Below are 12,729 nucleotides of genomic sequence, written 5' to 3' on the forward strand. Positions count from 1 at the left end.
TAATATTAACTGCTGGTAACAGATATATGGTCACAGTCACTGGCCAAGGCTCGCCACTGAAAAAATATATCTCTTTCTTTTCTGAAGAAATGTCAATCAGAGGTCTTTATTTTGCCTCTGAAGAAATGTCACTGAAGAAAATGTCCAAAAGTAGACCAGACAAACTCCGTACTACTGTATCTGTTATACTTTATTTGTCTCAGAACAAATTCTTGCCAAACAGTTAATTCTGTCAGAGCTATTACAATACTATTATAACACAGCTAGACAGATGAATAGACTAAGGCATAATTAGTCTAAAATGTCACCCCTGAAAGAAACATACTGTCCAGTTTATATACTCTTTTCAACCAATGCTATTTTTAATGTCCTTGTGACTTGTTCTTCTGGTTTCTGTCTCTGTCATGAAAAAGTCCATGGTTATTTCATGCCCTTTTTTGGTTCTCGCTGTATCTGAAGACTTCACAAAAGTCTCTTCACATCATCTTTGCGTCACTTGACCTGTCTGCATATTATTTATTTATTTATTTCTGCATCTGAAAGCCAAGAAAGTCAACTTCCTTTTTATAACAGGATGCATTTACAGTATTGCCCACAGCTATATGTTATTAATATCTAAGCTGAATATAACTGTTCTTGCAAAGCAAGCATATTATTTTGAAAACTGCTGTTTGGCCTTGCACATTTCCTTTCACTGTACACACAGTATATTGGGGAAAATCATTTTAATTTACACAATATCTATCACCAAATCTCTGATAAAGTTCTTGTATCCTTGATAAGGTTAAGCAGGAGCCTGGGATATGAACCATTTACAGGCTGCCTGATCCATTAGAGACATAGGTGCCAAACCAGGGATGAATTTCCTATTCCCCATCCAATTATCCAAGTTACATTTTTATTGGGTTAGGGAGGAACGCTGCTTCACATGGATCAGGAGCCTGTTCCAGAGAAGAGAAAAAGATTGTTTAGCTCAATAAAATAAACACCTGTAGTCTCTCTAGGACTTGTAAAGGGCAAGTGGTAAATAAATGACACTTTTTCTAGGCTTAGAATAACTCCTAATTTTTTTTAATTACTGCCAAACTGTTTTTCTTCTATTTAAGAAAATTAAAGGCGTTAAATATCATCAGGGTTTCTTCCCAAGTGACATTCAAGAATGTGGCACACTATATATTGTCATGCTCTGACAGAGTACCTTGTGGTTGCAACTTGTGCATTTTATTCTAAGTGTAGGATATACTTTTGTGTTTCAAATGTTTGTGAGAGCATACTGCAAGCAACACAGAGTCCATGGCTGAGTTCTAATTACCATGCAGTATTCATTTATGTAGCGTTATAGTTAGATGGAAACATTTTTTGAACAATAAATACATTTATACATTACTTCTCAAATTCTAAATAAAATGATCAACATTACTATAGGTGACAGAAGAACAATTATAGCTATTCATATATGATGATTTATTTGTAGGTGCCAAAGGTATCCTGGAAACTAGTATTCGTTTGTGTAATAGCCCTTCACATCACTTCTGCTCTGAAAAAGAAGTTATGTACTCATCATAATGTTCCATCTGTACTGTTGATTTTTCATCTCTCCTCACATATGGTCCAGATCCGATCCATCAGATCTGACTCAGTCCTTTACTGAGTTTGCGGCAACCAAAAAGCTCTTAGACAGCTCCCATTACCCACAATGCACTCCTCTCTATTACCTCAGATCTTGTTTGCTAGGATTATCCCCAGAAAGAAAGGTAAGGAAATTGCCAAAATTGTAAGGAGACCACTTTTGGAGCATGGAGAAAATAAAGGTGGCATAAATTATGCAGGCCATCAACCAGGATCCAAGGATAAGGGGCTTGGAGGGAGGGAATGTGAGGAGAGATGAAAAATTGACAATACAGATCGAATATTATGGTGAGTACATAACTTATTTATCTGATATTGTCAATTTTTCATCACATCCTGACATAAGGGACCGAGTCCCCAGTTACCTTTATCCTGGGTGGACTCATGGGAGGATGTTTCTCAGAACCATCAAACCAAAAGAAGCTCTTCCCATGGAGACCAAATCCAACTTGTAATGAGTGATAAAGGTATGATGATTAGCTCATGTGGCCACTGCATAAATCTCATCCATGGAGGCATTAGACTGGAAAACTGCAGAAGTGGCCATGGCCCTGGTTAAGTGAGCTGGAACAGGTTTGGGAGGCTCTATACCTTGTGTGGTGTAGGTAAAAAAAATGCAATCAGAGAGCCATTTTGCTAAGGTAACTTTGGATACTAATAAAATAAGTAGATACTGATGGCAAATCCAGTGAAAATAAAAAAGAATGGGAGTGTAAAAATAAATAAAATTGACTGGAACCACGTAAGCACTAAATATACTGAGGCACGAAAGCTCAAATAAACAGTTTTATTTCACAACTTTTTACAGTTTCACTTAAAAGCTTCTTCAAGAATGTAAAACAAGTCTAAAACAAATTTAAAACTGGTTTAAAAACTTAAATTAAATCAAATCACATGACAATCAGACCTTCTGATACAATTGTTGCAACAAAGGTTTTAAAGAGATAGATTCTTCAAGCCTGGTGCAATGTGTGCTTTCAGTTTAGAGTTTACTTTCCTATTTATCTCTGACAGATAAGCTACTAATGTTGTTGTGTCGTTCGGCTTTTCCCGGTTAGGGGTCACCACAGCGGAACTCCGGTCTGCTAATGATTGGCAGTAGATTTTTACGTGCCGAGTTGCCAGCTCTGATGCAGAATATTCAATGAAGGTACGCCCATTCATGCATGCCTCCACGCACAAGACGCTCTAGCTGAGAATCGAACAGGACAACGCCTTACTGTGAGGCGACAACGCTACCGCAGCACCACCACCACAGTATAAGCTGCTAATATGATCCTTTAATCTTCTGTTCAGTTTGACAACATAATACACTGCACAGATTTGACACTTACCCAAATAAAAAAGTTGTGAAATAAAACTGTTTATTTGAGCTTTTGTGTCACAGTATATTTAGTGCTTTAGTGGTTCCAGTTGGATTTTATTAACTTTTGATACTGGTAGGCCCTTCCTAGGGTCTGTAAAGGAGATAAACAACTAACTTGCTTTCTGAAAATCTTTAGTCCTATGCAAATAGAAACATAATTGCCTATGGTCATCTAACAAATGTAGGACATATTCACCTTTGTTGCTGAAGTTAGCTGAGAAAACAGGCAAATGTACGGTCTTATTGATAATAGTCTGTGAAACAACTTTAGGCAGAAAGGAGGGGTTGGTACGCAAGGAGACTCTGTCTTTATGAAAAATCAGATACAGAGATTGGGAGGATAGGGCCTGAATATCTGATATCCATCTTGCAGATGTAATGGCCAGTAGGAAGATGGTTTTCCAAAATAAGAATTGTATATCGCAAGTCACTGCAGGTTCAAACGGGGGCTGAACAATAAGACATAGTACCAAGTTTAGGTCCCATGGAAGAGAGTGATCTTTGTGAGGTGGGCTTAATAATAGTGTCCTTTTAAGAAGGCTTTGCAAAATTTGTGGGAAGTCAGAGATAAGTTATCTTTCCCAAAGTGAAAATCTGAGACAGCTGCTAATTGGACTTTAATTGTAGAGGCAGCTGCCCCATTATCAAAGAGGTGAGCCAAAAATTCTGGAACAGAGTGGATAGGTGCTGTGAAGGGATCTACTTTATGTTTGTTGAGCCCAGATTACAAACCTCTTCCATTTACTCCTATAAAGCTTCTGAGTGGATGGCTTATAGGAGGACATCAAAATATGATGACCGGGGAGGAGAGCATTGGTTGTCTGGCTATCAACGGAAATGGAAGAACCAAGCCATCAGTTTGCGGTTGGGAAGGTTAACATGAATCATTCCTGTCGGATGTGACAGAAGGTCTGGAATGGTTCCAGAATCCCGGGTGCCTTCTCTAAATGAGGCCAGAGGAAGGGAAACCAGATTTGTTGAGGCCACAATTGGGCAATGAGTATTACTGTTCTCTTCAACCGGTTTGCTTTCTGAAGGAATTTGGGAATCAAGGGGAATGGGGGAAAGGTGTACAGGAGATTGGGAGGCCAATTGTGTATGAGGGCATCCCTCAGAGATGCCTCCAGTGGGGGGATTAGGGCAAAGTAGGTGCTGCATTTGTTATTTAAGGGGGATGCAAAGAGGTTGCAGCAAGGCTGGCCCCATCTGCGGAAAATGTCCTTCACTACTGTCTGGTTGAGGGACCACTCGTGAGGCATAAGAATGGATCTGCTCAGTTTGTCCACCATCACACTGGACTTTCCCAGAATGTGCTTTGCTACAAGATGACATTGCCCATTGCCACACCCTGAGCAATTCTCGACACAGGGGATATGATCTGGTTCCTCCTTGCTTGTTTATGTACCAGATCAGAGACATGTTGTTTGATTTAATTGCCACTGTTCCCAGAGGAAGAGCAGTCTGAAATGCCTGCAACACTAGAAGCACTGCCCTCATCTCTAGGATGATATGTGCAAATTGGCCTTGTTGACAGAACAGATGCCTCGGACTGTCTTTCCCAGATAATGCCCCCCACTCCATCTGGGAAGCACCAGTGGTCACGTGGTCTGTGGATGAGGGGGAACAAAGGGTCAGCCTTGGGTCGGCTGTGCTGAATGAATCTACCATGAAAGGGTTGTTTTGCATGTATCTGTTATGACAATCTGGTATGACATCAGTTGGTGAATAATTGACAACTGTACAGCTAGAAGCTATTTTGGTATTCGCTTGTGAAATCTGGATAATGGAAGTAAGACTATAGCTGCAGCCATTGATCGTAAAGCTTGTAAAACATGATAGGTGGCTACCTTCTTGTTCTAGAACAATCTGTGTGTTTGGCACCTAATAGTTAACACTCTGGAGGGTGGAAGTTTTGCAATTATTTGAGTTGTGTCCAGCAATGCTCCTATGAACTCCAGTGTTTGAGAAGGGTCTAGGTGCAATTTTTGGTCATTTATGGTTATACCTAGTTCTGTACAGATTTGAAGAATAGAGTCTCTTGCACAGACAAGTAGATGCCTAGTCGGGGTGGATATGAGCCAGTCATCTAAATAGGGAAACATCCAGAATCCTTGTCGTCTTAGGTGAGTCACAACCACTGCCATGCATTTGGTGAACACTCTGGGGGGAGTAGTGACACCAAAGGGCAGCGCTCTGAACTGGTAATGACTGGCTCCCAGTAAGAAGCATAGGTGCCTCCTGGATCATCTGTCCATTTTTATATGGTAGTATGCATCCTGAAGGTCTATGGAGCACATCCAGTCATCCTGTTCCAGGAAAGGAAGTATAGACTGAACCGTGACATTTCGGATTTTGTGGCATCAAACTGACTTGTTTAATCTGCTGATATCCAGAATTGGTCTCCAGTCCCCTGTTTTCTTTGGAACTAAAAAGAACCTTGAGTAAGTTCTGAATGATCTCTGGTCTTGGGGGACCTCTTGGATGACTCTTTTTTTCCATCAGTTTTTTGAATTTGAATGACTGCTTGATCCCTTTGACTGGTTGGAATGTCTGGGATTTTTTGTTGGGGGGGTTGATGAGAGAAGGGGATTTGATAACCTTTGGATATTATCCTCTGCACTCTCATGTTGGTGGTTATCTTTTGCCAGGCCCTCCAGTGCAGGAATAGTCAACTCTCAGTTGCCTCTAGAGGTGGGCAATCGGGCCTCCTTTCAGGAATGCTGGAATGGATTCTCGAAGAAAGATTATTGGTAGCCTGGATTTCACAGGCTTCCTCTGCTGCACGGGTGGTCTCTTCCAGAATTGTTCCCCCCCTGCATCTGGGGAAAACTGTGCATGTGTGTCGTGGTAAGACCCTTGAGATTTCTTGAGCCACATTTTACTGCCTCCTCTCTGACCCCTAGGTTAAGGTCTCTGAGGGGCAGAAAAATGTATGCCCATGGCAGAAAGGCTCTTACCTTCTTTTTTACACCTGGATAATGTATTTTTGATCTTGGGACCAAAAAGGGATGTGCCTTCAAATGGAGCATTGACAAATGAAGACTTAAAAATCCTGCAAAGTCGCATAGACACATCCAGGCATGCCTCCTCATAGATATGCTGGAACCCGCTGCTCTACTTGTTCCTTCATCAGCATAAGCGATGAGGCTCACGGATGAGTTTGCTACAGAGTGTAGAGTTGCCAACTGGAAAGCTACCTTTTCTAGTTCTCCCTCAGCTACTGCTCCTTCATGGGTATCTGATAGTTCTTTAATCAGATACCTTTGCAACCTGGTGAAATGGGAAAGGTAATTCAGTGATCGTAAGGCAAAAGTTACTGAAGAAAAAACTAACTTTCTGCAGCTATCCATCATCCCGGAATCCTTATTAGGAGGATGAATAGTGGAACTCTCCTCTGATAGTTCCTTTTTGGTTGCTGCTGCCAAGACCATGGCATCTACTGCAACCCCTTTCATCCAAAAAGTCTTGTCTGCTGGAGCAGTAATTATTTTTTTGATTTCCAGGGAGCAAGTTTGATAGAATCTGAGCTCTCCCACACCCGCCAATAGATCAATTCTATGAGCTCATCAGTGGGCAGAGTGATCCAGGAGGTAGACGGTGGGGAAGCAAAGGCCGCCAGGTACACTGACTCCTCAGGTGAAGGATTATTGGACTGTCAGCCACCTCTCTGTTTTATAATCTCTAGATGTCCCTGAAGGAAACAGCCTTAGGAGGTGACCATGGGGATCCTTCTCCCTCATTGAAGTTAGTACTTTCCATGGCTGACTCCTCCATGGAGTCCAAATGCTTCCTTTTGCAAGGCCTTTTCTGAGGGGTTGCCTCAGTGGGATACTCTGGAGAGGTATCAGAAGAGGCAGGGGTACCCTGATGGGTATCCTGCCGCCTAAGGCCCCGTTGTCCCTGTGGAACATCTTGGTCAGAAGATGTGTGCAGAGAACATTGATTGGGATTGAGGATCTGAGGGGTCAGCTGATTTTCTAGATGTGGTGGCAGCTATAGCCCTCAACAGTGCCCCAAAGGCACACTGCTCCTGAGTGGATAGGGACTCCAGCTCCGACAAGCCATGCCTGTGGAACAGGGTCCTCTCCAGATCAGAAGACAGCTCACCCTGGGTAGAAGCCAGAGCCAAGCTCACCTTCTTGGAAGCCCTGAGCTGCATCAACTGCTCTGAAGGTCTGGGAGTTGAGTGCACTCATCACCTGCGAGGTTCACTATGGCTCCAGGAGCTCTCCTGCTCTGAAAAGACCGAAGAGCTCTGAGCAAAGGTCCGATCCAAGGAAAGGGAAATCTTCAAATCCAAACTGAAAGACACTAAACAGATCAGATCTGATGACTCCGAAGCTTGCCCTGAAGTTGGAGGAGGAGTTAGAGGGGGAGTGGATGGCTTAGGTAAACCTTGGACTGTTTGGGTCGAGGCCGAGCGGGACTTAGTGATGACCTGTGCACAGAAGATTTTCTGTACCATTCATTCCACATCTTCTGTAAGGCTTCTGGTTGAACAGGAAGAAGATGCTGAAGGAGATTTAGGTCTGCTCAAAAAGGGAGACAGTACCCTTGATGGCACAGGGTCTATCGATGGGGGAGTACCAAGTTCTTGGAAGAGTCACAGTTGGTTTAAATTGACTGGTGATCAGATCTGAACCCAATGGATCTGATCTATCTTCACCCAATAGACTCAGGGCCGAAGAAGCTGGATCCAATAGAGATGCTCTGCACCAAAGGTTCCAACGAAGCCACTGAGTCAGTAGATTTATCAGGTTTTGAAGTCTTAGATCTTGGTTCTGAAGGATCTGTAGGAGCTGAGGAAGGAATCTGTTTTCCTCTGTCAGAACTTTTGAAGGAAAAAGAAGAAGCAATGAGCTGACTTAGATTTGGATGAGGTCAAAGATGTAGGGTTACTACCAGAAAAGGCCTTGCCGAATGAAGATGGTAGCATGCTCCTCAAAATAAGTTTATTTTTCCTTTCAATCAAGGCCCTGTGGTTGAAGGAGTGGCAAATAGTGCAGTCTTCCTGCAAATGAAGGGGCCCCACACAGTATATGCATAGGGAATGCGAATCACTGAAGGGAATTTTCTAACCACACTTTGTGGATATCTTAAAGCCAGCTGGCTTATCCTGCTTCTCAGCCACGAAGAGGAAAGGGAAGGCCGAGAACATGCCCACAGTCTCACACACACACACACACACACACACACACACACACACACACACACACACACACACACACACACACACACACACATGCACATGAATGGGCACACAAAAAAATGAATCTCTCAGAGAGAAAGAGGAGAATTGTTTTATTTTTTTTTGTAATAAGGAAAGAGTAGGGGAAACAAAACTACTAACAACAGTAGTAAGGATACCGCAAAGGGTATAGGGGAGAAACAGAAAGTGAAAGTAACCTAATCGACAATGGTTACCACAAGAAAGAAGAGTTCAGAAACCAAGGGGAGATATGAAAAACCTAATCGCACAGAAAACGAGCAAGAAAGTAGGTAAGAATAAGATAAATATTGTAAATATCACCTGACATTCCAAGAGCTAGAAGGTTTGGACCACATCTTCATGAAGCGGTGAATGAGACCTGGGGTAACAGGGAGAGGTGCATTGTGGGTAAGAGGAGGTGTCCAAGAGCTTTTTGGTTGCCACGAGCTTAGTAATGGCCAAGTCAGAGCCGATGGATTGGATCTGGACCATATGTGAGGACTAGATGAAAAATTGACAACATCAGATACAATATTTTACCTAGATTTTCTTTTATCTGTATGCTGGTATTGTGTTATTTTATTTCTTCAGATTTGGTTTTAACTTCATCTTGTAGCAGTCTTTCTGTAACAGTATGTTTTATGGGGCCTCTGTATCCAACAATAGTTTAACTCCCACTTAATTTTAACGTTTACGTTTGGCTGTATTATACTGTGTTTTTTAGTCAAGCTGTAAATTCTTCTGTATCCCCACTTTTAGTTTCATTAGACTTGGTAAAGTGTTGTCCACTTATTCCCTCAATGGTTAACTCTGTTTTCTTGGTCTTTATTTTTTGTACTGTAACTTGTCGTTTTGTTTGTGCTCCTATATACCTTTGCAAAGTGGTTTTGATATCCACATGCTGAACACACTTCTTCCAATATGAGCTTATATCGTAGGTGTCTTATTCCATGTTGGATATCAACACACTAAGGATCTATATATACATCATTCTTATTGTATAGTTTCAGTGTTATGTTGTTTTGCTTCCAGCATCACATCTTTATATGTTATTCTTTTTGCAGCCCTCTTTTTGAACATCCATTTATGAGCATGTACTGAAAAGTCTCAGCTTTTTTGCTTTCACTTGCCTGAATTTTTTGTGTGCTTGTTATTTCTCTGTTTGTGAAACAAAAACATCAAATGAGTGACTTTCAATTAATAAGTGAATGCTGTCTGTCACAAAGGGCTTCTTTCTAACGAATGAAATAGTTATTCATCTTTGCCACTTTCAAGCAGCATTAGACAGCCAATATAGTAAGACTCATCCATTGCAATGCAGCATGCTTTGTTGCAGCTCAGTGATGTCCACTACCCGTTAAATGAAACTGTCTTGTGAGATCAATAAGATTTTACAGTTAGGTGGCTTCCTCACTGGATAAGAAGATGTATACATATTGAGTCAGAATTAGTATACGTGTGATAATTATTTAATGCCTTAGGCATTATAATAGTATTCCCCATGGAGAGCTGTGTGCCCTTATATGTGTGTACTTCATCTCACATACATTGTGAGTGCTTTTCCATTTTTTAACTGGCAGGCATTTGTTCTTGAGTTTCTTGTGAATAACAAAATATGGACAGAAGTTTGCTTTGTATGCAGGCCAGCAGGAAGATGGGACTGACTGATTGTACTCATGGGTGCTAGCTTTAATAGGCACTGCCAAATGTATTTATATTTTTAATGAAATATATTTTAAAATACTATCAGCAGTATTTAAAAATAAGATGATTTTCTCTCTTTTTTATTTGGTGAGCACCCATTATTTCTCAGTATTAAGGAAGGCCAAGCCACAGTCCAATTTAAAAAAGCTTTTGAAGCTGCACATTAATGTCTCCATGGCTTTCTGAATCCGGCTTACTGGCAGTCTGTTACTGTTTTGGGTACTAGGATCAATCACGTGTTGCATGAAAGTAGGATTTCAGGCCATATTACATGGAGGTCTTTATATGGTGTAGTATTTTAAATGTCTTAAGATAATAGACAAAGCAAAACCAAGAATGACAGTTGTAGCATTTGAAAGAGCACAGTGAGGGTAAGAAAACATAGCGTCATTCTCTAGCTGTTGCACTTTTCATTCATCCGTTCACTTCCTCATTCATTTATCTGATACCTTTGTTATATATTTAGGGTCACAGAAAGCTAGAACCAGTCTGAACAACACAGGATGTAAAACAGGGCAGTAACTGTAGATGGGATGCTAGTCTATCCTGAGATGCAAACACACATTTACTCATTACAGTCACACCACCTGTCACTTTGAAGGATCCTCTGATTACCTACTTACATGTCATTGTCTGTGGGGGTGTGTTGGGGGGAGGGCACACTGTAGCACCTTTAAAAAAAAAAACAGGAACAAGGAACACATGCAGACTCTGCACAGAAGGTGTACCACATGGCAACTGAATCAGGAAAGCAAGCACTGTGAGGAAGCAATACAAATTGTTACGTCAGCATGCCACTTACTGATGAAGAACTAATTTTAAGTTACAAACGTATCTTGATTCTTTATAGGAGTGTTTTATTTTTTGACGTATCCTCTTGTACTGTTATATACAATGTGTTGTATTTGTTTCACAAATTCAATAAGACAAACAGAAGCATTTGGTTTTATCAGTGAAATGGTGTGATCTAGCAATGTCTCATATTTATGATCACTCCTGGCAATTCAGCACCCAGGATGCATAATGCCTGACCTTGTTCAAGCTACAGCAAGTCATACCTGAAGCTAATATAGATCAGGTGTATCAGAAGCTAGATGCCATTGAAAAAACCTTTTTACCGTTTCATAGGTTCATAGGTTGGTAGTAGGCTATTGGCCCTAGGGCCTATACAAGCCTAACCATAACAATTCCCTGGCTATTTCTTCTCACACTATTTACTTCCCTGGATCCCTGTCTAGCAGGGCGACTGACGTGATCCCTGGGGTGAATTTCCTTTCTCCCATCCAGTCATCAAGGCTCTTTTTGAAGAGGGTCAAAGAGGTGCTCTGCTTGACATGTATGGGCAGTCTATTCCAGAGTCTGGGGAGTCTCTGGGTCAGGAACCTATCCCTTCAGCATGTTTTGTTTATTGTGATGACAAGGTTTAGATCCCTGGAGCATGTGGCTCTGAGGGATTGGGATTTCTTTAAGTGTAGCATGTCCAACAGCTCTGGGTTTGACATGGCCTTGTATGTTAAGCAGAGATCGCCTCGGAGTAGACGATATGCGCCAGAGTATAGCTGGAGTTTTTTAAGGCAATCAGCATAGGGTATCTGCTTTAGGCCTGTGATTCTTTTAGTGAGCTATTTCTGCAGCCTTTCCAGTTGTTGCAGATGCCTTGAGAGGTACATATCAAATGGGGCGTTGTATTCTATAATGGGTCTAATGAGGGATGAGTACAGTGGGACAATGACCTCCTTTTTTCTGGATGAAAAGCCCTTAGTGATGAGGTGTGCCACATAGAAGGATTTCCTGACTGCTGTGGCGATGTGGTTATTGAAGTTGAGACCACTGTCCACCTGTGTCCCTAAGTCTCTTATCACAGTTTCAGTGTTTAGTGTACTGCCACCTATGTGGTAATTCACAGGTACATGTTTTTTCCCAAAGGGGATAAGTATACATTTTTTGGCATTGAGCTTGAGCCCATGGCTCTGGCACCAAGCATCTGTTTCTGTAAGGCCCTTTTGTAGAGTATCCACATCATTTGGGGTTTGAGTTACTTCTACTTTCTGCTTGTGCAGATTCCTTTTGTGCATGTTTGTTCTCCAACTTTCTGTTTCAGACAGGAAAAACAATACCTCGAAACTCCTGCATTGAGTTTGTCTGAAACTTTCTAGTTTTCAGGATATTACTTTGTCATGTCTCTCCTTCATTACCTTTGCTGCTAGGAGTACTTACCATGTTAAAGCTGGTTCCATTATTTTCAAACACCATTTCACAACAGAGAGGGTGTTTTACAGTCTCCTTGCTCTCCTAATTAATGGATTGAAGTTGTTGTGCTAGGAGTTATGTTCTGCTTAACATTTGATGTGTTTTATACTCCTTATTTGTGAACCGATTGGCTAGACAGAGGGACCGAGCTAGGAAAGATGTGCAGCAGGTAAAGGTGATAAAGGATAATGAGGGAAACATACTCACAAACGAGCAGAGTGTGTTGAGCAGATGGAAAGAGTACTTTGAGGGGTTGATGAATGAAGAGAATGAGAGGGAGAGAAGGTTGGATGATGTAGGGATAGTAAATCATGAAGTACAATGGATTAGCAAGGAGGAAGTAAGGATAGCTATGAAGAGGATGAAGAATGGAAAGGCTGTTGGTCCAGATGACATACCTGTGGTAGCTTGGAGGTGTTTAGGAGAAATGGCAGTGGAGTTTTTAACTAGATTATTTAATGAAATCTTGAAAAGTGAGAGGATGCCTGAGGAATGGAGAAAAAGTGTTTTGGTACTGATTTTTAAGAATAAGGGTGATAAGGGTGATGTGCAGATAAAACTGATTAGTCAC

General features: G+C 41.4%; 1 protein-coding gene across 1 annotated transcript in view; it reads left to right on the top strand.

Moving 5' to 3' along the window:
- The first annotated feature begins 8,411 nt into the window (after positions 1-8,411).
- RNF151 (ring finger protein 151) overlaps positions 8,412-12,729 on the top strand; it is an 81,177-nt gene continuing 76,859 nt past the window's right edge. Inside the window, exons 1-2 of the mRNA XM_044088893.1 lie at positions 8,412-8,494; positions 8,929-8,977. Of these exons, the coding sequence (XP_043944828.1) occupies positions 8,412-8,494; positions 8,929-8,977 (132 nt within the window). The remainder of the gene's footprint in view (positions 8,495-8,928; positions 8,978-12,729) is intronic.

This window comes from Protopterus annectens, chromosome 12.part0 (genome assembly GCF_019279795.1).
Source record: "Protopterus annectens isolate FY-2018-M chromosome 12.part0, PAN1.0, whole genome shotgun sequence".
In the NCBI taxonomy this organism is placed as follows: Eukaryota; Metazoa; Chordata; order Ceratodontiformes; family Protopteridae; genus Protopterus; species Protopterus annectens.